The following is a 26,112-nucleotide window of genomic DNA, read 5'->3' on the forward strand; positions in this document are numbered from 1 at the left end:
ACAGCCTTATATCATTGCAGTAAACAAGCTGCCCAGATTTCACTGAAATCGAATGAATGGTTTCAAAGTTTATTACTGTGATAGCAATTACTCCAGGCGCATTTTTGCCGTAGCCATGTTCCATATAAAGTGCAACAGCGATAACACTGTCACCACACGCCTACGTTGTACGAGTGAGTGAAAGCACGCAAGGGTGAGCTGACGATGGCGGCTCAATCTCCTGCGCACAAGGGAGAAAAACGGGGAGGAAGTGCGACATTTTTCGTCGCATACAAGGCACCGGGGGGAGGAGAGGGAGTGTTCTACGCCGGCTAGGCGTGGGCCCTATCTTGAAGACGACCTGCGAAGAGGACAGAGTCTAGATGCAACGAGTGCTGATAGCCTCGTGTTCGCAGTGTTCTTGCCACCTAGTTCACATTGAAGCAAAGGCAGCACGAAGCTCTATTCACTCACTGCTGCTACCACGTTACCTCACTCCAGCCATTTTGATAGTGAGTTTCCATGATCTTCGAGTGAGATTTCTTTATGTTTGCTTGTGTGCACATAACACCAAGCTTGTAAATTTAGTTAGTATGCAAATTTATACAGCTGATAAAACTACTATCCTTACTTTGTATAGCTGCCTATAATCTGCCATCACAATTGATGCTTCGCCTTTTGGACGAAACTACAACTTTATTATCTTGGGCCACATCCACCATTAGATAGCATTCGACCATCAGTTGTTGGCTGATTTATGACATGAAGGCTGCAGACTATTTTTTCAAGCACATACATGTCTGTGATGCTTTGTATCACCTGTATCTCCACATAAATTTTAAATGTTCCATTCTTACTTGCTTTATAGCCAGTTATGTGTTCCCTTTAATGGTGAACAATACTGCACATCATACACATACAATATCAATCTTTGCAAAAATAAATTTTCTTTCCACAAGACGAAAAAAAGAAAAAGAGAAAGAAAGACTGTTTCAGGGAAATTTTATTGTTTAACCCAATACCTGAGCATTAAAATACTATCAGTGTGACACAAGGATATCAAGTGGATGCCCCACGGCAACATTTGTCTAACAAGCAATGTGACAGGGTTAACTTTTGCTGCACTTGCTTCATGCTGATTAGTAGTGCTACTGAAAATTGCTTTGTAGGCACAGGGTTGGGATGGGATGTTGCTGGATAAATATATATATATACCTCTGATGTCATATTGAACTTCAGTCTAACTTTCATCCTTTCCTCCCCATTATGTGCCGGTCCCTATAGCAATAAGTAGTAAGAAATATGTCAAATAAAATATATATCAAATTAGTGTAGGCTAACCGTGCACAGTAAACATATGTGGCTAACATAACAAGGATCACAGTCAAGTGAAAGCATGGTCGAGAAGATGTGCAATGCAATGTGGTGCACACGCATGCTAAATAAAAGCTACTGTGGACTAGCAATGGCACTTATAGCGAAAACATAGGTGCACGAGCTCCGAAGTTCAAAGCATGCCACGTCAAACTACATGGAGTGAATCAGTCCAAGGCTTTCACACCAATTAAGTTCCTGTCATTGCAATCCAGGCACTGACAGCCAGCGGAAAAACTGGTGTAGCACCATCTTTTCTGGTTTATAGTGGTTTTCACCAAGCCTGGCGATCTAGTGAAGCCAGCAGGACCTGTTGGACCAGCTAGTCACTAGAACTTGTCTGAGACACCACAACAACATCATTTTCTGCTTTCGTTGGAGCACACAGGTAAAGGCACACAGAGCTGCGGTTTTGCTGCGACAGCTGAAATGTGCAGATACTCATGCCGTATTTATTCACATGACATACATTCTACTCATAGCGTTAAACTTTAAATTCAAACTGCAACTCCACATTTGCAATATTTCATGAGAGGCTTACAGAAAGCAGGGATGCATAGTAAGTCAGCAGAATTGTATAGCAATAGTACATCAACTTGAAACACGCTTAGTGAAACATTCTTCACACATGTTTGGCCTTTTCCTATGCACTAGCTTCATGTAAATTTCTAATCAAAGCTAACTCTGGACCATGTGGTGAATCTCACAATGCATTCTAAGTTGGATAGACTGGTAAACAAACAAGTGCAAAAAAAGCTAGAACACTTAGCCCAGCAGCAGCTCTAACCTTGAATGCGGTGGTTTAAAAACTGTTGACAAATGCAGTACATTCCTACAATAACAAGAGAGAACGCATTACCATTCTGATAAGGTTAACTACTTGGTTCCCTTACCGTCTCATCATTCCAGATGGCTTGCAGCTGGGAGGCAAACATGACCAGGGTGAAAATGGCAAACAGCAGTGCCTCGAAGATGAGCAAGATGAGCAGGATGACCGTGACCGCTGGGGAGCCAGCTGAGCATCCTGTTGAAGAATGAGGAATCCCACGGGCTTCCAACACCGGTACCCCACAGCATTAGCCAGGGATCATCAAAAGCCTCACACTGCAGCCTACCAATATATCAGCTCACATACAGGCACATTCTCCACATAAGGCTGACTAAATTAGATTCTGCACTTAGTAAGTCAGCAGAATGGTATACTCAAAAGCAAACAGCAAAATATTTTCAAAGCAGACAGAATTTTCTAGCAAAACCAAGTGTATTGCACACAACATTCGAAGTCCTGGAGTAGTACAATGCAAGAATTCCTTTCCCTCAATTCGTTCCTTTCTTATCAACCACCACTCACGCCCAGACCAGTTGGTCCAGGTGATAGCATAGACATAGCACCATTTAGACCACTGACAAACCATGAAAAGGAATAGAATTGGAATAGAATTGTTACATTATTCTGGCCCTACTTTCTACTCCAGCATGAGTCAGGTTTTCGCCTGACAGTATAAACAAGTAAACAAACAAGTATAAATAAGTAAACATTGAACTCAAGTTTAAACAAAAAAAAATAGACAGACGCAAAAACTAAAGAAATAATAATAATGGCAACAAACAAACTGATGCGCACTATTAAGGCACCTTGATAGGATAAATAAAAGTTATTTTGCTAAATTTTAGTATAGTTTACAACTGTGAAGTTAAAGTTCACTAAGTTTACTAGCAAGTGTCATAAATGTTGAAGTAGAAGGTTCTACAGCTGAATGTCGGCTTTCACACTCACAAATAAAAAACTTCCAACAATAAAGCAAACACAGCATCATCACAAGCTGACACTCAAGCATTTATTAGAAATACCTACTGAACGATCCAACTCATAAAACTTCAGATTTTCAACTACAACCCACCTAATCCAATCACAACAGGCGTCAAACTTTTCATAATGTGTGAGATGGTAAATACCGTATAGACTCACGTAAAGACCACATACACAAATTTCGACAAAAATTATCTTCAAAATATTTTCAAACTTGACTATATATATTAGCCACAATGCTAAATTTTTGAGAGAAAAAAATAGAGCCATTGTCCGGCAAAAATCAACTAATCCAGCTTAGTCGTACATGTGCAATTGTGTTCTATACTTGATACCAGTCTGGTCTCCCCACCAAAATTACTTAATTACCATGCTGGAATCAATCCAAAATAGAGCCGCACGTTGCATTTCCCGAAATTATGACTACCGTTCTAGCGTAACTCAAATAAAGATTCACCTTTCACTTCAGCTGCTAAGTAATCATCGCGACATAGCCCTTTTGTCACTATTTCATAAATACGCTCACCACACTAACAGAACGTTACCTACACCTAGAAATGTCATTGCACACGTCACACAGATTATACAATCATCATAGCTTCACACACATCTATGGAAAAACAGAAGCATTTAACTGGTCTGCAATCCCACGTGTCATTCGGCTCTGGAACAACCTCCTGACAACATAGTTGCGGAAACTGACCGCAAGAAATTCAAGCACTCACTCAACTCGCTTAACGCTTGTTAACCATTAATATCACACTCACTGTTCTGTGTTATTTTTTCTACCTTTCTCTTGCACTGTTATACGTTTGTAACAAACTTATAGAGTTGCTTTTTATTGTACTCATATGCAGCTTTATGTAGCTAATGTTTCTCTGACTCTTAGGCTGTGCACTTGGATGCTGTTTTCTTTTATTATTGTTGTTACTAGATTGTATGTACTTGATTGTACGCCCCCTGTAGTGGCTGCACGTCTACCAATAACCTACATGTGCGCTACTGCGACACGCCCCTTTAATAAGAGCTTATGTACCGTGGCGCCGAGCGTAACCGGCGCACTTTTTCCCAGCTTATCACAGCCGGCGGCCCAGCTGTGCTGGCGCTCGCCAGTCACCTTGTCAATGGAATAAAGCAATTCCCTTTGCATACTTTCCCTGCCACCGCCTGTTCCTGCCTGCCTGGAAGAACACCACGTAATGACGACGAGGATCAACGCATCGACAGCGGGACCCTGCAGCTAAGTTGGCAGTCTCTTCTTCGGAACCAACAATACTGCGAAATGGCCTCGCAGCTGGGACAGATGGAAACTTTTGACGACTCAACCAGTGACTGGACGTCGTACGACGAGTGACTCTCATCGTACCTGAGGGCAAATAAGGTTCCAGCCGACCTTCAAGTCGACGTTTTCGTGAGTCTCATCGGTCCGAAAACCTACCAACTGTTAAAGTCTTTGACTGCTCCTGATACGCCTACATCGAAGTCGATAAGCGAGTTAAGGGAAGTTTTGAGCAAACACCTGTCGCCAAAGCCATCCGTTATTGCCGAGAGGGCTAAGTTTTATCGCGCCGTGCAGGACGAAATGCAGACGACAGCTCAGTTTGTAGAAGAGATATGCAGGCTAGCTCAAACCTGTGATTTCGGTTCTTTTCTCGACGATGCACTTCGCGACAAGTTTGTGTGTAACATGCGGCGAACAGACATCCAGAGACAGCTGTTCGTCGAGGACAAGCACTTAACTTTCCAGAAGGCAGTTGACCGTGCTCTGGCGTCCGAGGCCGCAATGAACAATGCAGTGACAGCCCATGATTTATCAGATAACGGTGGCCTAGTTCACCGAATGCAGAGCGGAAAGCAGAAGAATAAGTACGCAAGTAAACGTGCCAAATCCCAGCAGTGTTATCGCTGTGGTTCGTTTAAGCACGATGCGCAAGCGTGTCCACACGTACGAGCTAGTTGCTTGGAATGTAACCGGCAGGGGCACATACGCAGAATGTGCACAGCAAGAGCGGAACCAAAAAACCAGAAGCAGTGTATGCGCACGCTTGAGTGCAAGACCCAGCACGACTTCACTAAGCTCAACAGTGTCGACGTGTCACGAACAGCACCCATAATGGTAGGCATAAATGTAGAAGGAACTACCGTAAACATGGAGCTCGACACTGGAGCAGCAGTATCAGTCATGTCGCACTATCAGGCTAAAGTGTACTTTCCTGGTGTTCGTTTGCAACCAACAAAGATGCAACTGAAGACATACACAGGGGAAACCGTAAAGCCTGTAGGAGTAATGGATGTGCTGGTCCGCCACAATAACCAAGAGGCACGATTGCCACTTTGCATTGTTCCGCACAACGGCCTACCGCTCTTGGGTCGCAACTGGCTACAGCATATCGGGCTAGACTGGGGTGGCATTCGAGGTCTTTGCAAAGTGTCCGTTGCGTCAGGCAGGCCACCTGCAGCACTAGAAACACTGCTACGAAAAAACGAAGACCTGTTTAAGGATGAGTTAGGGACCATACAAGGAGAGCAGGCAAGCCTCAAGTTTAAGGATGACCAAGTGTCTCGTTTTCTAAAAGCACGGAGTGTGCCTTTCGCTCTTGTGAAAAGGGTAGAGGCTGAATTGGAAAAGCTCGAGAAGTTGAGAATCATTTCTCGTGTCGCCAGTAGCAAGTATGCTACGCCAATTGTTCCCATAGTAAAGAGCGACGGGTCGATTAGAATCTGTGGAGATTACAAACTCACGCTGAACCCAATCCTAGATGCCGAGACATACCCGCTTCCAAAGCTGGATGAGCTTTTGGCAGCATTAGCGGGCGGTTAGAAATTCTCCAAAATTTATTTAAGTCGGGCTTATCAGCAAGTTGAGATGGACGAGGAATCCAAAGCCTACCTGACCTTGAACACGTCCAGGGGCTTATATGTTGTTAACCACTTGCCTTTTGGCATCGCCTCAGCGCCGGCGATCTTTCAGAAGATCATGGATAATATTCTGAAGGGCCTTGACAGAGTTACTTGTTACATCGATGACATCATGGCCACTGGAAAGACTGAACAGGAGCACCTAAAAAATTTGGAGGCGATATTGAGACGGTTATCAGACAGAGGCATCAGGGTAAAGAAAGAAATATGCGAGTTTTTCAAAGACAAGTTGCAGTACTTGGGACATGTCATTAGCGCGCACGGAATTGAACCGGCAACTGACAAGCTAGAAGCCATCGCAAAGGCTCCGCGTCCCACAGACAAGCAGCATTTACATTCACTGTTGGGCTTGATAAACTACTATGGCAAGTTTGTTCCTAACCTGTCAAACGTCGTTTTACCCCTAAACAGATTGCTGCGGCTCGATGTTCCCTGGGCCTGGAGTGACGAGTGCGAAGCAGCCTTCTCGGATATCAAGCAGCTGCTGTCACAGCCACCGGTTCTCACTCACTACGACCCCAGTGCGCCCCTGCAACTGTCGTGTGATGCATCGGCATACGGTATAGGAGCTGTCATCTCTCATGTGGAGCCAAATGGTCAGTGCCATCCGGTTGCGTACGCATCACATACCTTATCTTCAGCGGAGGTCAATTACAGTCAGCTGGAAAAAGAGGCGCTGGCTCTAGTTTTCGGCATCAAACGTTTTCACTACTATCTTTTCGGGCGTTCATTTGTTCTCGTTACTGACCACAAACCCTTGCAGACAATTTTAGGTCCCAAGACGGGAACACCAACTGTTGCCGCAGCTAGACTACAACGCTGGGCTTTAGTTCTGTCTGCTTACAATTTTACTTTGAATTATAAGCCATCGAGTCAAAACGCCAAAGCAGATTGTTTATCTCGACTGCCTCTGCCAAGTGAAAGTGAAGAATGCTCCGATGACCAGCTTTATCTCCTACGCATGCAGTCCTTGCCAATTAACTGTCGCGATGTGGCACGCGAAACGGCCCGAGATCCGATTCTAAAGATAGTCATGCAGCACGTAATGAACGGTTGGCCTGCGAACGTCGCGAGTGAAGAAATGAAGGCGTTTTTTCACAGACGCTGTGAACGTTCTGCACAGCTAGGGTATCTTCTTCTTGGAATGCGTGTCGTTATTCCTCGGAAACACCAGTCGCAGATGCTCGAAGAATTGCGCCAGGGACATCCTGGAATTGTTCGGATGAAAGAACTAGCACGCAGCTACGTGTGGTGACCAGGCATCGATCGCGACATTGAGACCCAAGTGCGTTCTTGCAACCCCTGTTTAACTCAACGCGCGATGCCTTGCCCAGCTCCTTTGCACCCGTGGGCATGGCCAACCAGACCATGGGAACGTCTGCATATCGATTTTGCAGGACCTTTCAAGGGTGCCATGTTCCTGGTTGTGGTCGACTCTCACTCCAAGTGGCCGGAGGTGTGCCAAATGCGAGACACGTCTGCAGAAAACACAGTAAACCGTCTCCACGAAATCTTCTGCAGGTTTGGTTACCCTGAAGTTGTGGTATCTGACAACAATTCATCTCAGCTGTGTTTTCAAACTACCTTAAGAGCATTGGCACGCGCCATGCAAGGACGCCAGCCTACCATCCGAGCGGTAATGGACAAGCTGAATGATTTGTCCAAACTTTGAAAGCGGCACTGCGGAAAAGTACTGCGGCGAGCTTAAGCACCACGTTGGGAGAGTTTTTGTTGTCTTACAGGAACACTCCACATGCCACCACGGGCGAGGCGCCGGCCACTCTCCTGCTACAGCGTAGACTCTGCACCCGTCTAGATGCCGTCAAGCCCTCGCTGCAGCAGAAGGTTTCGATGTACGTCGCAAGCAGTGCGTCGCAAGCAGTGCGAACGTGAATTCGCTGTGGGTGAAAGTGTTCTTGTGCGAAATTTCAGACGTGGTGCAAAGTGGTTGCCTGGGATTGTGTTAGGGCAGACTGGACCTGTTTCATACAGAGTTTGTGTGGAAACCGGTCGAGGTGTGTTTGCCTGGAAGCGCCACCAGAACCACATAATTCAAGCCAGGGATATGGCCTTTCCGTACATCCCTGAACAGCGAGACGACCCCGAGCAGCCACGACTTGACAGCTGCAACCCGGTGCAGCCAGCTTCGTCTTCTCTTCCAGCCACGGCAGAGCGGCGTTATCCTGCAAGGCAGCCGCGCCCTCCAGACCGCTATGTGCCATGAACTACTTTTTGTTTCAATGCATGCGCCCGAACTACAATAAGAACGGGGGAGTGTAGTGGCTGCACGTCTACCGATAACCTACACGTGCGCTACCGCGACACGCCCCTTTGATAAGAGCTTATATACCGTGGCGCCGAGCGTAACCGGCGCACTTCTTCCCAGCTTATCACAGCCGGCGGCCCAGCTGTGCTGGCGCTCGCCAGTCACCTTGTCAATGGAATAAAACAATTCCCTTTGCGTACTTTCCCTGCAACCACCTGTTCCTGCCTGCCTGGAAGAACACCACACCCCCCTTATTCAATGCCCATGTAGGGGCCTTGTAAGGTATATTACAAATAAATAAAATAAAATAAATAATACCATCTACTATAGCCTATACATGTCTATAGAGTCATTTCGTTTTGTTTAACTTCTGTGAAGTAATCTTTTGGTAAGAAAAAATAATAAACAGTATCTTTTATTCATCTGACAGCCAAACTCTGACTATCTACACAATATCTAAGAATAAGATTGTACTATTAGACAAGTCTGTATGGTAATAATGTAAACGAAAATTGAAATGCAAACATTGAACATGAGAGAAAGTTTATTCCCCCCTTACTCCACTTACTGATTAATAACCACATTTGTTTCTTCTCTGCTTCTGTGTTTATTGCAAAAGAAAGCATGAAAATAACTCACTGCTCCATTCGCTGTTGATGCACCCAACAAAATGGTTGACCGCCAGGAAAAATGCATGGCAGGAGATCACTGCTATGTACAACTGCAACACAAAAGCAAAAATTCTCCACACATCAACCATACTTCAAGGGTGATAAAAAAATGTTTGGCCATGTTAGTTTTGTAGAAAATGTATCAAGCATTTAACTCTTTCCTTACCACGTCATAGGAAATCAATCAATTTGCTCTACTGCTTTTTGACGCGATAATCATTGCTTTCAGGGCTCTGAGCAATGCCATGCACTATACAAAACGAAGACTGCTCTTTTAATTTTGGACAGATTTGGCAATATTTAGCACACTGGGTATTTTAAAAAAATAAAACTTACAGGAAGGTATTGTCAAAGCTGGCCTGCAGTGCTTCTCACACTTCCCAAATTAAATAAAACAGAATGTGTGCTTAGGTCAACTCAGCTACATAATTTCTAAATGAGGGCAGCAGTGAGACAGAGGAACTTCCGCTGGGTTGTCCCTGGTGCTTTAACAATGCCTCAAATGTGGGCACATACTAAAGAGTGTGTGTCATTTTGATTATTACATTCCCCTAATATCGAGTATAACTTCTTTTTTCCACAGTAGGTTGCCCTTATGCGTTAGCGTTTCCACAGTGTACTATGAGAAATGCTTTTCGTCATGTGAAGTTTTTCCCCTCACACAAGAGCACACAGTCAATTTCAGACCAACCTTCTGCGAAAGAATGGCTAATAGCCTGATCTCTTGTTTGAACATGGTCTGTGCAAATGTCCTTAATATTTGTTAGAAATACTGTACAAAGCATGCAAAGGCCCCAACATCAGTTTAACGTACATGACTAGGCCAGCGTGCTCACACAGAGACGCTGACCAATTATGAAGTGGTTAGTGGATGTTCCCCAACCCGACCACCATTGCTTCAAGAGCCTTAAGAGTGCAGAAAGAAAGAAACCACATGCTTTTTGCAAGAAGTCAAAACGTTGCATTCTGCACAATAGACGCATACCCGTTTTCACATATTCAAAGTCATGACTTACCCGCATAGCATGGGTATTACTATGGCTAGTATTCATGTCACCAAATGTGCATAATTTTTTTGCTGTGGTCTAAATTTCATAAGTTGGAAACCAGATGCAACATCAAATATTGTATGTTGAAAATTTTCTTTTGACTCTCAGTACTTTAAAAAAAATTACAAATTAGTGTTTTCATTCACACTTTTTGATGTGCATCTTTGAAGTTTCACACAAGAATTCTCAAACACTTTATAAGAAATTAATATTTCTGTTTTACTTCCATGTATAACACCAATGATTAAGCTACAATTTTATGTATCCAGTACATGCTCAAAATATTACATTTTCAATTAAATAAAATGATAAAACATGTAATGAAACATTAAATATTCTGCAGCAGGTACTTTTCTTCTCTGTAGGTTGCCTGCCTGCTACATTCAATGCTTATCCAGCTAGCACACATTTCTGAAAGGACTTTAGCACTTCTGAAAACTGTTCATTCCTTGAGTGGCTGGCTGATTAGGCCTAACTAGCTTGCTGCTGCGATAAGGGCTTACAGTGAAGAGGACGAAGAACTTCTGGTTGTTCTCGCCAATGCAGTTGTTGACCCAAGGGCAGTGATGGTCCATCTTGCGGATGCACCGCTGGCACACACTGCAATGGTGAGCCCGCTCGGGCTTGAGGCAGCTGCACTTGGGACACTTGTAAACTAGCCGACCCTCCCTCAGGCCCAGTTGCTCCACAGCCTCGCGTGTGGCTGTGCCCCGAGGCACCGCACCCTGCACAGCCACAGTCTCCATGTAAGCAAAGTTAACATAAGCAAAAAAAAATGAACCTTGTTAAATACGCACTATTATGCACCAAAATATATCTCTTGGCAATATGATGACATGAAGTAAAAACTTGGAATAAAAATGCAAAAAAAAAGAAAATCTGGGGCCATAGTTGTAACAACCCATTGAATTTTTTTGTTCTTTCCTATCATCTATCAAAACGAGTGGCCAATCCAAGTGACAATGCTGACATGATGGAGCCCAAATCAATGGCAATAGGAAAATTAAGCGAAACATTACAATATACGGCCCCTGACTGTGACAGCCTCAATCAGGAGAAATGCTGAAACTAAGGAAGGAAGTTCAAATAAGCTATGCAAATAAGGGTCATTAACTGTCTCACTTTAGCTAGAATGTGCCATTACTCAAGCAAAAACAAAGTTCCTCTCACGCATGCACAAAAAAATTGGGCAACTTATGCAAGGCACAAAATGAATTCGAGAATGAGATGCATAGGCATGACCAGTGACCTAAGATACTTCACAAAAAGATTCTTGTCTTGAAACTCTGTTGCATCATTTCATTTTGTTTGAAAACACTGCAGCCTTCTTCAGGGCTTTTGCAGGAGCAGGTACAAAAGGAAATGCGATCTGCAGTAAAAACATGAACAGCACAGAAGCAGGTATATAGAAATCAACCCAATATAGATTCAGTAACATATACATTGAGTAACAAATACGTGGAATGCAGAAGATTCATTGATCCATTTCGTCGTTTTGCAGCTGAAAGTTACAGTGCAGACAATTCTTGGTCACATAGCACCTAAGAACATTCAAATGAATTTTAAAATTCTGGCAATGGCAGCTGTTGAATAGAACCAAGTAGCACATTATAGTGTTCAATAGTGCAAAAGAAAAAAAGATGTTAGTCTTTGCAGAGGTTGGCTTCAGGTTAAGATTACAAATTGTAGGATACACTCTAGCAAGCATAAGGTATGCCACAAGAAAAAGCCGAGAAGGTGAGCAAATGAGGAATGCAGAAGATTCATTTATTTGTTTCATCGTTTTGTGGTAATCAAAGGCAAGTTCAAAAAGGACAAAGCAGATAGTGAAAAATCCCACTCATACGTAACATACAGCTGAACGTCAGTGGACAGATAGCTTCCAAGGATGCTTACAATGATTTTGTCAAGTCTACCACCATGTTACACGGCACTTCACTAAATGTTTTGCCATACTATCCCTGCTATGCTCCAGTCTGCATAGTATGTGTGGCTGTCAGTACAGTCCCCAGCACACTTGCCTACAGCATTGGAATGGTGTGCCATACGTGTTTGTGCTATCTACCAGAAGCCAATGGGACGACAATATTCTTCCAAGCAAGCTGTGCTGGAGTGGCAAGCCATCACTGGCCATGCTTTGCAGAAAGCCACTGCAGAAAGCACCAAGCCACATAATGAGATAATGCACTTAGTGCCTCCTGGCCAGGTAAACAATTTGCCAAATGGCATAATCGTTCATAACAGAGAGCTGTGAAAGCCAACTGCAGTGCAAACAGCATAAGTTCTGGTAACCAGACCACCTAGCAATGCATGCTCAAAACTAAGTGCCTTGAATTTGCAGCTTACAGTAAGTGGTGCATATGCAGTTGCGAGTGCACTTCAACTCATTCCCGATGTGTGCGCAATGCAATTAATGCAGCATTGTCAAGGCAAACGTTCTCTTTTCGCACAATCTAGTGACCTATGAGGGCTGGCACACTAATGAAAACTAATAAAGTAAATGAGCATAGCTGCTTATTAGGCCTCATTTCAGTTATTCTAGCACATGGCTGTGAGATTTAAAAGAATGGCAAACAAAATGCATAAAATAATGCTATAACTATTAATGCAAAGTATTATATGCCCCATTACACAAAAATCGGGCAGCGCCGGCATAACTGAGCGATAGCACCAAAAATGGGCAATGGCGCAAGGAGTAAAAACACACCAAAAAATGCTTGGATTGACATCAATTTTCTCAGGGAGGTTCCTGCAAGCAAAGTAAATTAATGGCTTTGAAAACAAAATCTAGTACATTTCGGTCTGGGCAGGAATCGAGCCTGTGCCTCTGGGGTGTGAGACAAGCACGCTTCCCTGATGCCACGATGGCTCCACGGTTCTGGCTGACTAAAAGTGTGGCCTAGTGCATGCGCCAGTGGGCACGTGACGGCACAGCCAATGGGGAGGAGGTGGTGCCATGTCATTAGCGTATAAAATTAGTGTGTAAAATTAGTATATAAAACAAAAACATTTCACCAAAGGGACTATAATGCAGACTAAGGCAAATAACATTGCCTTGATTCTGTCCAGCTACATAGCATTCACATATTTTAAACTGGCTAAAGTTAGCTGAGACACCCTGTGTGTGTATATATATAAATATATATATATATCAGGACGTCTCTCATGCCAGCTGTAGGTAAACACTATGATAAAATGAGGGCAGCAAGGACAGAAAAACAAGGTGGAAGGACTTACTGGATCTGTCACCATGGTGCGTACGTGCGAGAAGACAGCCAGAAAGGCCAGCAGCTCAAAGAGCAGTAAGTGAAAGGCACCATAGTAGGTGTAGAGTGATGGCAAGAGTATAACGCCTACCACCACATACTGGGCATACAGCACCAACAGCCATGTCATGACAGCACAGATGATGCCACAGATGTCTCGCACAAACCAAAACCGCCGACCACAGCAGTGTACTCTATCGTCTGTTGCTGGTGACACACGGTCCTGCATGGCCATGGGCAGCACAGGTCCTGCCTGTGCCACACGGTGGCTACGTCGCAATGGACTGCATGAAAGAACAAGCCAAAACATTGATACTATGTAAAGTTTACATCAACTAATATTAAGTGCGGAAATTAAAGCTCTTTTTTTTTCCCTGATACAGTTAACTTCAATTATAGTAACAGTAGTATTGGTAGTAGTAACTTATGTTTTTTGGAAGAAAAAAAAATGGGGGGAGGAAGGGGGGGGGGGCAAGGAAAGGAAAGGCCGCAGGCATTCTAACTGTCTCACTTTCCACTGGACACCTCAATTGTCCAGCCGGGAGAGAAAAAAAATACAGGGCAAGGGAAGAGAGAAGAGGAGAGGCAGGTTGCAATGAGAGATGTAAAGAATATAGGAAGACATGAATAAAAACAGAGAGACATACAAAACATATGTTCATCTGACTGTGGAAGCATTGAAAGGTACCCACATGCCTATTTGGAAAAGAAAACTTATTTCGCATTTGAGATGCAGAACGGATAATAAATATAACAATGGCAAATTACTAACCCACATGCCTCTTTGGAAAAGAAAACTTATTTCGAATTTGAGATGCAGAACGACTAATAAATATAATGATGGCAGATTACTAGCAGTTTGATTTATATGCCACCAGTTGCACCAATGCACTATCCATATACACACCGCTTTGGAAATGTCAATGATCACTATTCAGGAAGTGTGCCTTCACACTATGTGAGCATGATGATATACCCACTTGAGTTGTTGCTCATAAAAGTGAGGGCGGTTACAGGCAACAATTAAATAAAGGATATGTACGAGCTACACTCCATAGCAACACTCTGATCATGCTTTGCCTGAACCTTGTAACAGGTGGGGCTTACAGATAATAGCAATGACAAAAAATTTACTTGGGAGCTGCAATGAACTCTGGTTTAAAGAAAAAATTATTTTGCAAGGCAATACAGTTATCTTCACATAAATATGGGGCAAATTGGTCTTGCATGATCTTTTGTACAAGGCAAACTTGTGAGTACAAGCAAAAAACATCATCATAAGACATTTCTGGTAAATAAATGTCTTATTCAAATAATCTGAACCAACCTTGCATGCTTTACCAAGATCGAAGAGTAACTGCCCACATCATTTCCTTGTGTGAACAAAAATTCACCATTAAGAACCATACAATGGCTGGTGGTTGACTTTAAACACTACTCCAGTTCTTTACTCTTAACCACTGCAATGGTGTTCTGCTGCTGAGCACCAAGTAGAGGGTTCCATTCTCGGCTATGGCACCACATTCCAATGGGGGAGAAATACAAAATATGCTTGAGTATCGTGCTTTGGGAGCACACTAAAGAACACCAGGTAATTAAAATTTATTTGGAGCCCTCCACTACGTCATGTGTAGCTTCAGGATATTAAAGCCCACAATTTTCTTTTTCTTTCCTGAGGACCATAAAACATGAAGTAAGGGCATTTTAAGAAGTAACTATAACCGACTTTTTACTTAACAACCTGGGGGTAAATATCATGTGCCTAAATCTACAAACAAGGCCAGGAACCGATCCTGCGACTTAATGCCCAACAGCAGAATGCCACAGTAGGCAAGCCACCACAATGAGTCAATTAGTGCACTGCAAGCCTTCTCACAAAGTCTCAGTTTGTGAGTGCCCAGTCTTCACACCCTCATGTACCTATAGAGTAACAATGTCATTAAGCACAATGTGACTAGAAGAAACAACAGTTTGAGGCTACGGATTCGGGGCACACCCCAAATGCTTAAGACTTATGCGGTGGACCTACATAGCTCTCAGTTGTGTTGAGGCTACGGATTCGGGGCACACCCCAAATGCTTAAGACTTATGCGGTGGACCTACATAGCTCTCAGTTGTGTAATGCTGTAGAAGGTTTTATGCCTGAGTGAGGTGCTGTCTTGCTCATAGAATTTATAACTATTTACAAATTTAAAATTGCAAAAATGATACATTGGGCATTACAGGGTTAAAAACTGTTATGATGATAATGAGCTTGAATGAACTGAAGGACAATTAATTATGTGACAGCAACGTTTACAAGAGCAGCAGCTCAAGTAGTCACATGGACCAGACGTCAAGTGAATGCATGGGCGAGTGACCATAAAAGAGTGAGATCGGGATGAGCAGCAATTAATATGGCCAGCCATAATTTTTTTCATACGTTAAATATAGCCTTTCTCTGCATTTCAGTGCTTGACATTGAGCTTCCAAATAACAAATCGGTATTTCTTGCCCAGAAATTGATGTTTTCCATGCTTCAAATGTAAGCACCATCCCCATTTTGGCCACCATAGGAATGAAATAGGAAGGGCTGAATGTTATTTCAAAAAATTTGGCGTTTATAGTCCTGGTACCCAGTTCCACCATCCTCAAAAGGCATATATGGCACAGATGTGAAGAAAGTAACAGTAAATAAAGAAACATGCATGCACGCATTGCAACAAGGTGTAAATAAATGCTAAGCTCATGCAATTTTACTTAGGTTGACAACATTCCTAAGCTAGTGTTGATCTTGACAATAACCTCTTAACAATAAATACTAACATAAAAAGCAGTGTCCCAGTGAAGTCGACAACAGAAGTGCTGAAAACTTCTACATATCCTAAAAAGCAAGCATGCTTTTTAAAAAAGAGCAGACACAGGCAGCAAATGTCAAGTGCTTCCTAGAAAGATGTGTGCAATGCCTATACTGATTAATTGCATGAACGTTTCATTTATTGGATGGCTCTTTGGCCTAATACGAGTAATGTGTAAGGGGAAAAAAATTATGCAGATTTCACACATTGTGCGAATCAGTGTAAATGAAGCTTTCTGTAGTGTTTACGTTAATTGAGGGTTATTTGCTGTGATGTTGATGGTGAATGCTTTAGTTATTGACAGCTTGGCACAATATGAGAGTGGCGAGGCAATGTTCCCCTTGCATGTACCCCTAGTGTTTGTCTACATGGTACACACTGCAATACGAGTTTGCTTAAGGTGTTGTTGTGGGCCACTGTACATAGCATGTGAGAAAGTTAGCACAGTCATTGCCTCACACGGCGCATTGCATTGTGACAGAAGTGTTAAACCTTAATTACGGTGCTTTTCTGAAAAAAACACAATTCAATTATCAGGTACATCGTAGTGGAAGACTCTGGATTAATTTCGAGCACCTGGGGTTCTCTAACGCGCACCTAATAAATCTAACAGACTGGGATAAATAGCGCAAAAAAATGACACAGGGACAAGCAGGAACACAGGACGAGCGCTAATAATAATAAATCTAAGTACACCAGAATTTTTGCATTTCGCCCCCGTTGAAATGCAGCTGCTGAAGTCGGGATTAAACCCATGGCCCCGAGCAATGCCATTGCCACTATGATACCGCATCAGATAAAGAAGTGTTCATTTGCTAGGCGGCCGTTATCGTAGTGTCGTCTTGATGCTACGATGCTTTACTGCAGCTTTACATCTGCATGCCCTGCATCACTTCTCCACAGGACAAATTTGCAAGATGTTTATTTTTCAGAAATAGCAGGAACGTACCATTCCATACCTTGAATTAAGAATAAAATGTATCCACTTAGTCCTCAACTGTTGCCATGCGCCTTTCCTACAGAGCCTCAATATCCTCCTCACCCACCTGCACATGAAGCGGTGGGCGAGGAGGGCATCAAGGTTAGGCACCTTAGGCACCCTAGACCCGAAATGTTGTATGCTTTCTGATATAGCATTGTCCTTCTCCCATGCTGTGTTTGCCACGGGCAAAGAGAGGCGACGTAGTTGTCCACTCATTTTGCGACTGCATCGGTGACTGAACAGATAGGGCATCTGGTTCTACCCAGTCTCTGCCTCCTCTCTCGACAGCCTCTGAGGACTTTTGTGCATGAGCACAAAGGCAAGCACTACAGCTTCTGCAATGCTTTCACAGGGAAAGGGGATTGTGGCTACTCCCAGGGAGCTCCAGGAGGCACTGTGGCCTCACTCCTCCAAACAAGGCATGTTTTTTGACATCGCCTATCTCTTCTCCCACACTCCTACCATGTGTTCTCAACCACCTTCTGACGCACCATGCAAGACAGCAACAGCAGCAGCAGTGGAAAAGTAGAAGGAAGAGGCAAAGAAGGCTTTGCTTTAAAAAACGCAGCCAAGGTCAGGTAAAGATTACCATACCCACAGTACAGTTACGATGGGCATGTACAGTCAGCATCGACCCACCACAACTGGCTACAATACCATCTTCAACATGGCAGCACCCATCAAGCTTTATGTGAAGAGGCTTATACACAGCAGTGATCACATCATCTAAAATGTGAACAGCACAAAATGGAGTTGGCGAAAAAGTGTCCAGCTCACAGCAAACTGCACCAATCCCAAATTATATATTCACACTGCCCAACACTGATTCCAACAGTCTCTATTATTTTACTTTCTCTGTTGTTGAATATACGGTAGTCCCCCGATAAGCTGAACATCCAAATATGCCATAAACACTTGGTTGGTTTATCATATATGCAATTTTTCTTTTATACTATATATGACTTTAATTGCACATTGCAGGTTTTTCTTTTTCCGCAACTGCACCAAAATGTTCTCACTGGAAGCATTCTTTCTATGTGGAAACACATAAGCTACAGATACTCAGTCTCACACAATTTCACAGTGATCACTGTCAAGGATTCTATATTTGTCCCAGAAGTATGTTTGTAGATCGTCGTCTAATAACCACCACCATCAACACACACCAGAGCCAGTGAGATGTGGATTCTCCACCACGGTGTGCTAGCCACTGATTCTGCCCATTAATTATCTTCACCAGCTGACTGTGTCAATGTCCAGGGGCTACAGTCTTGAGCTGTTGAGTGTACTTAACTCGAATAGACCTACATTGCAACAGTTTGTTACAGTTTGATATCAGGCGACTTCAGCTATGCTCAAAGCAGTAGCAAGGAAAAAACTGCATCTATGACTTCCTATGTGCTGCAGGTGTGCTGGACAGCATTTTCCTACCTCTGCAATATGCAGTGCATGCGAAAAATTTTCCCATGCACAAAATTCAACAAAAACACCATCACAGCTCAAACAAGACTCGAAAGATTCAATAGCGGGGTCTCAGATTTTGTACTACTCTAAACCAAGAAACGTGGCACGGAGGACGCTGTTGGTGAATCTTGTAGCAGTGCTGCCTCGGCAGCGCAACAAGCATACAATGATGTAAGCTTTGACTGTCTTGTATCTTGCAAGCAGCCAGGTAAGGCGACAGAGGCTGGGGGACAGAGCGATCACATGGAGGTGTATACTACCAAGGCTTTTTGATACGTACAGCGCCGACTAAATGCAAAGAAGCAAATTTAGCCGAACCAAGCTAGCAAGAAAACACAGCTGATGAAGAGAAAGAGGGGTAATTTAATGCAAATAGTGTTTATATATTAGCAACATAAGAAAAGAGAAGGATCGTCGGCAGTGTTCTTGGCATGTCCTGCAAATCATATGATCTATAGCTATTTGACAATTAACGGAACGTTCCAGGGATACGAGCTTTCGCAGCGGGAGCCAAGACAAAATATCAAGATATACACAATATTGGTATAATTGACAATGCACCTATTCCACAATTCTATTGAGACGACTCATGACACTCCCTATGGAAATGCTCCTGTCCAAACAGTACATAACAGGGCGACAAGTAATGAAGTTTACGGTTTTCATGCAGTTATCACCACCTGTTTGGCCGCGCGCTGCTTTACAGATTTTATAATTTATTGCACCTTACAGAAGAAATAGGATAGCTTTATTTATTGACGTAATTTTTCGGTGGAACTAGGCAATTTTTTTTTTTTTCGTTTCAACAAGCTAGAAAGAACTGCGTAGGAAAGAGCACGTTTCTACAGGTGACCGCGACCAAACTCGCGCGTCAACCAGCACGAACAGCATGTCAACGGTTACATCTTCTACGCAAACAGGTAGTTAAATATATCTTAACTGGGCAGATATGTTATTTTCAGCAGCTGATGCAAATAAAAGAAACATCTTAGATGCAACAGAAACTTAAGTTTAGCTTCGCTGTCTTTTCTCGCACAAGATTGACGTATAGATACTTTGGCTAAGTGTAATTGAAAGGTTAAGAAAAGGTCTTCCGATACGTACCAATCTATTCGCATTGCCATACCATTATTCACAGTCCTCGAATAAGAGTTCGTCAAGGAAAATTGCCAAAAATCAGGCTCGCAAACAAGAATTCACTAGCCGCTACTGCCTGTTTCAGCCGAACCGCCCATGATCCCCGTAATGCCATTTATGCGTAACTTAAAAATGACACTTCTGGCACTACTTTAGTATAAACTAATTTAAGTGTATATCTATGCGAACAAATACGTCCAAACTAATAGGTGTAGGTGTTTTTCCTATCACCGTCACAAATATGCCGGAGCCAGCTCATTGGTCAGTGCGCCGGCGCGGGCGGGTTTCAAACCTTCAAAGGTCGGTACTCGCACAGACCATTTCTACAGCCTTGACGAAGCGATAGGTGTGCGTTGGACGTCGGCGGGCTCGTGCTTTTTTACAGCCACAACGTGGCCACGACGTCAGGATCACCCACTTCAGACCGTTCGTCACCGTGCCACGAACACTGCTTACGCGCCTACAGCATCCTATACACTAGAACACCGTGAATTCAAAGGGCGCCGCCATATTGATGAGCGCCGGTCGCGCCATCTATCCCAAGCGCCGCGAAGTAGCAGGCCTGGGCTGCCACGCCGGGAGATGCGACCCGGTGCGAAAGCGAAACTTGGGCTTTTTAGCTGGGCGGAAGGCGTGTTTCGCGTTTTTTCTAACCTGTCATTTTCGCTGTCTGGATTCAATCAAACTTCAAGACCTCATGCAAGTCCGCAATGGCCACACTGCGTGCTGTGCAGACTGCAGAAGCGAATACATCGGGTAGGTACGCTATTACGTTTGTACAAACCGCGCGCTATATGCTAGAATACGTGTGAGCTTTTTGGCACGTAACCTGTGAAGGAATTTACAGCACTGTGTTGGTGCCATATATTATGAAAGCACGCAGAACACTGTCATCTGCACTTTCAGTTTGGTCTTGTTTGTCATGGTCTCTACTGGGTTGGCCGCGTTTGGCAACCAACTGGCGAGGTCGTTTGACTGCCTGGTTAGCAGACGCCTGCCCTTCACCACCTGCACATTGAAAACAAAATAGATGTTATAGTAAGAAGGGCTGTAGTTCTTTCCCATGCGATCACTGTTGCGAAGATATAAAGTCCTCTCAAAATGAAATAGAAAATACACCAGTCCAATTGTATCCTGCAACCACTTAAAGAGTACAACATTCAAAACAAAACCCTACAGCACTCGAACAAGCAGCATATGATGCTAAACCTGCCCTCATTGGAAAATGAGGTACTACAGTAATTATAATGTTCAACTACATGTGCATTCAGAGCCCGTATAACAGGGCGTGCATGACAGATGCAGGTGTTGTACAGTTGCACAAACCATGACAGGGCACGTAAAATTACCATCCCTACTTAAAGCTGCATCATCAGGACCCCTTTGGTACAAGACAACAACCGCACCTGCATTCCAAGAAATTGGCCCCACCAACTGCAGCTACCTGTAACCAGACCTGTTTCGCTTGTGCGAGGCCATCGGATTGTTGGCGCTCCCTTAAAAAAGACAACAGTAAAAAAAAAAAAAAAACTAGTGAGAACGATCAAAATTTTGTTACAAAATACAAGAATAATTAAGCACCTTATTTTCCTCGCCATATGAACGGAAATATTTTGCGCTTTGCCCTGCATAACAGCCCACACGCAGTTTAAAGCTCAGGAGGCTCAAATGAATTCGTTACGAATGACACCTGCAACACCAGCTCGTAAAGGTAGGTGCGCTGCGAGAACACCTTCGGCGACGAGTAGTCGTCGTTTACGTTTTTGTGGACGCATGCTACGTGACGAGCAGACTTCGGTTTACTTTCATTAGCAATAACGCTCACCAGCAAGGCCTACAACTTGTCGTTCACGCTTAATGGTCATTCCGTGCACCAGCTGCAAGTATCGCTAACCGCAAACTCAACTGTTCCGCTTAACCGTCGGGAGCTCTGCCTGAATGAAAACACGAAAAGGCTTGCCTTTTTGTTATAGCCAAGGCGAAGCACCGGCGCGGGATTCTGCTCTGTAGGCTTGTTGCCCAGAAAGTGCTCGGAGCAAACCTGCGTGTTGCACGTATTACGTTCGTAGGGCGCAAAGTTGAACGTGGCACCAAAATATACACAGATCGAATACTCACTCGTGCATTTTCACTGGGTTGGTAGTTCTTCCTATTCACTGCAGCTATCCACCGGTGGCGCAGCTTGGCATTCTTCGTTGCGGATGGAAATCGGCGCAGGCTGAAAACACCGCACCGGCACGATTCCCTACGTGTGTTGTGCTCTTCGCAAACAGCGCTAAGCGACCTGCTCCTTTTCCGCTGGTTGTTTTGGCATCCAAACACGACGCAATGATGCCCAGATGACTTCTTCTACTTTGGATCCGTGTGAACGGGCACATTTCCGCACTTTGGAGCTCTAGAGCTGGCGCTTGCCATGTCTACTGGTCGCCGGCGAACACACTTTGGCAGCCCAGTACAAAACGGCGCCGGTCGACCGGGCAACCCGGGTGCGAGAGTATGCGTTCGGTTAGTCTGGGTGCGAGACTAGCGTGTTCTGGTCTATATCGTGTGCGCTGCTGCTTGTGTTACAGTGTACTTGTGTCTTGCTGCCCTCACGCGCTGCCGCCGAACTCGAAGTCAGTCGAAGTCACCAAACTTGCCAAGCTCGCCTTGCGTCGGTACGAACCGTCTTTGTGATTAGAAACGTTATCGAGACGTTGGCCTCCGGGGATGGCTCCCTCAGAGTAATAAAAACTACAGAATAATAAAAATCATTGCCCCTTCCAGTCAGTGAAGATGGACGAACAGCGAAGCTGTGTTAGTTACACCAAGTGTTAGACCATGCAAGTCAAACTTCGCAAGCAGTCTATATTGTAAATTTGTAAATTTTTTGTTTTGCCATTCTTTCACCTCATTTTCGCTTTTACGTGCTTCGCGTAAAAAGCATCCTTTTTTTTTTTTAAAGCGTGTGAGGCAGGTCCGACGACGAGCCCGTTTACGAGCGAACTCTCGCTGACGCTCGAAGTAGGCAGGGTCTTCATCAGGGGTACGCGCTACTCGTGGTCTTCCCATAATTGTAGCTGGGATGGAATGTGCGGAACCACTCCAAAGCTCCGTATATTGTGCGCAAGGCCCACCACTGGAGATGCGGACGCTGCAATCGTTTTGAAGATTGGTTGGATTAGTTTGACGATTGACGTGGCTGTCGTCACTTCTTTATGGTGCAAGAAATGCCTGCAGCCTAGCGTTCCTAGTATCGCGTTTCAATCGCTGGGCGCTGTTCGTTGGCCGCAAACCGCCAGTATAACATTTGTTTCTTTCGCGGCAGGGTGGAATCAATCGTCGGTAAATTCGATGCCGATATGACTCGATTGCCGAAAATGCACCGTGTGACAACCGTAGAATTGTCGCGTATAAGATAGCATTCCCACAGGGAAAAAGGGGTCACACCAACCCCTTTCCCCCTGTTGAGCTCTTCTTTTCCTCTACCGCTAGGTCACGTGGACCCTTTTTACCACGGCACAGGGTCCGCTAAACAGCTTCGTCATGGCTTCGCTGTAATAATAAAATTGTGCAGCTCCCACGCACTGTCTCGCAGGGCAGCTGGTACCTGGAAATCTAGCATTGTTTGGGGTTCCGCAAAGCGATACTGGTGATACTAGGTGAACCAACGTGTTTGCGCGAATTGAGTAGTTGTGTGTGTGGGTCGCGAGCGTACGTGTATGTGACGACAGCAGCACGACGGCGATCACATTGAAGACGATTGTATGGCGGCAACGGCATGATTTCTATAACCCTTTGATGGCGGTCACGTGGTGACGCGTCTATCGCTTGCCTCAGCTGCCTCCGTGTTTAGAATGGATGTGCATGCATGACGCACCGCTGCGGTTCTGCAAACCTCTGTTTCGGCGGATTCGTAGACGCTGACTGGGCGGACGACACGAAGCTTCGACCACAACTTAAGAGGAGATGTAAGCATTTTCGGAGATAATTACGCCTTGTCCAAATGGCGCGAGAAGCGAATACTGTGCTTGTACTAAAAGTGAGGCCATAAATGTATTCCAAGCTGTCCATACTTTCCGCTTATGAATTAAATCACGATCAGTGTGTTTTAGTCTTCGTCCTTTATTTGTGAATCATATTGAAGCAGGGGCTTGTCACGTTCATTGGTGCAGTCACTATCGGATTGTTTATTCTCTGCCTACTCGCTCACGAGTGTACTGCAGTTGCGATAGATTTGTTCTTGCTGCGCACAAATGATTCAAACGTAGATGTTCTGTGCTGTGTAATAGCTTGTAGCGAAGACGTATTATTGCTATTCACTCGCTTACTTTGTGTACCGTCACGAAACGTTCAGCTCCGAACATTTGTGTGCTGTCGGTGTAGCCCTTCACCCATTCTTCGGCGCATTGATTCTAGACTGCGCCCATTCACTTATTCCAGATAGGTTGGTGATAGAATGGGCGTAAGTTTGCGTGTGTGAGTTGGCGTGGATGTGAGTAGATAACCTGGGAGAAACTTACTATGTCAGTAAGCACTGCTACACCCTTTGTCACTGTGCAACAAGCGGCATTCGCTCTTACCGATGCTCCGGAGTTCAAGCCTTTTCCTTGGAGGTTAGCGATACGACGCTGACAGGTGAGTGAATTTTTTTTTATCCTCAAGGAAACCCGTAGGGCCGGCAACACAGACACTCCTTATGTAGCAGCGGTCCGTAACCTTGACTACTCTGGTTGATTCCATTAATTCCTGAATATGCCAGTCACTATTTTTGCAGCCACCTACTGCACACGTCTTTCCTCTACCGCCCCACATTTTTCAGCATGGATGGAGCACAGCGCGTCAGCGAACACCCAGTTGCACTTCCGACGGCTGATCGCACAGTAGCAGAGCAGAAGCATGGTTTCGTATTCGTGCGCTTTCGCGGAGGCAACGTGCGGCGCGCCGCCGAAAGCGCCATCTTGTTCCTCTAAAGCAAACTGCTCCACTAAAAGGGTCTAGGTGGTCGTTCGACGTGAGCTTTTACAATATGGCAATTGTTGTTGGTTTCTACATATGTAGTTGAGTAGCTTAAACAAGAGAAATACAGATTGTGACATCATCAGCGACGATGTGTTATGCAATCATACGCATCTAAGGCTATGTCATATGGTCTTTGTAAAACGACGATGAAATTTGTACTCCAGCAAAGAAATATTAAAGCATGATTAACTTGGGCGATCAAGACGATACAACGTTGCACAATTTCTACGTAGCGTGCTACGAGGAAAGGACGGATGAATTGTTGTGCGGTGAAGTGCGTATCTGTTCTATATGCCGCGATTCGTTAGCAAACGGTGTCGTGCCGCGTTTTGCAAAAATGCATGGGTATGTATAGGCCCCGGTGCCTCATCATCTTCCGAGGCTCAAGATCGTGTAGAAGCGACTAGTCGCGCCTCACCTTTCATTTGTCCATACGGTGTTTGACGCACGGTAATGGACAGTTCGCCATTAAGTGGCCCACATATTACAAACAGCTTCGCTGGTCATGCACCTTTACAGTGCATGGAGGAGGAGGAATAAACTTTTATTGTTCAACCAGCACTTTATGATGGCCGGGCCTAAGCCTCCCATGAAGGGACGTCGAGGGTAAAGCCCCTTAATGTTTGAAAGTAGCGACACTCTCCTCCTCACGGCGCTTTCCTCCTCAATTCTCCTCGCCCGCCGGCTGCGCACGGCACGCTATTCCTCCTTGGCTCCCGCGGACGGGCCGCACGATTCTATGGAGGCGTGTTATTTTGGGTCAGTTGAGCGCCCCAGTGGGGTTGAAAATTTTGAGAAATGCTAATAACAGAATCGATAATGCTAGAGGCAACATTTATGACGAGGTTGGCTTTTCCTAAAGCTGTATGAACGGGGTATACCGATGTAAAGGGAGCTTTTGAGGCGAGTTCTATACTCCAGACAATTTTTCTGCCGCATGATGACATGCTTTACTTCGTGCGTCTGATGTAGTATTGCTTGTGACACATCCCTTTGTGTGTGGCTTATTAAGCGAAAGCCTTAGACCTCTGCATCAACGTCCCGTTGTGGGCAACAGAAAACATCACGTGACCGAAGGAAGGCAAGAAGCGAACCAAAGCATGTGCAGCCGCGCATAGGAGATGATTAATCATTAGCAAAGTATTGAGTGATTAGGATTGGATTAAGATGAATTCGGGTGTATTAGGGAGGGTTAAGGTGGATTAAAGTTGATGAAAGTGGATTAAGGTTCATAAAGGAGGACAAGGTTGGATTAAGTTCGATGAAGGTGGGTTAGGGTGGATGAAGGTGCGTTGAGGTGCATTAAGGACGATTATAGTGGATTAGGGTGGATTAAAGTGCATGAAGGGTGAGGATG

The 26,112-nt window shown here is 44.5% G+C and overlaps 1 protein-coding gene across 4 annotated transcripts in view; it reads right to left on the reverse strand.

The window, feature by feature from the left end:
* Positions 1–20,245, reverse strand: part of LOC135921951 (palmitoyltransferase ZDHHC3) — a 31,882-nt gene extending 11,637 nt beyond the window's left edge. The window contains exons 1-5 of one of the 4 annotated variants that reach the window (XM_065456379.2): positions 20,073–20,245; positions 13,306–13,618; positions 10,572–10,793; positions 8,988–9,069; positions 2,247–2,404 (exon numbers count right to left, since the gene is read on the reverse strand). In XM_065456379.2, coding sequence (XP_065312451.1) covers positions 2,247–2,404; positions 8,988–9,069; positions 10,572–10,793; positions 13,306–13,569 — 726 coding nt within the window. In that variant the 5' untranslated portion in view covers positions 13,570–13,618; positions 20,073–20,245. Of the gene's footprint in view, positions 1–2,246; positions 2,412–8,984; positions 9,070–10,571; positions 10,794–13,305; positions 13,619–19,721; positions 20,017–20,072 lie in introns of those variants that run through there. The other 3 variants (XM_065456378.2, XM_065456377.2, XM_070530529.1) reach the window with 3 other exon arrangements.
* Between the last annotated feature and the right edge of the window lie 5,867 nt (positions 20,246–26,112).

The sequence above is a fragment of the Dermacentor albipictus genome, chromosome 1, assembly GCF_038994185.2.
Source record: "Dermacentor albipictus isolate Rhodes 1998 colony chromosome 1, USDA_Dalb.pri_finalv2, whole genome shotgun sequence".
Lineage (NCBI taxonomy): Eukaryota > Metazoa > Arthropoda > Arachnida > Ixodida > Ixodidae > Dermacentor > Dermacentor albipictus.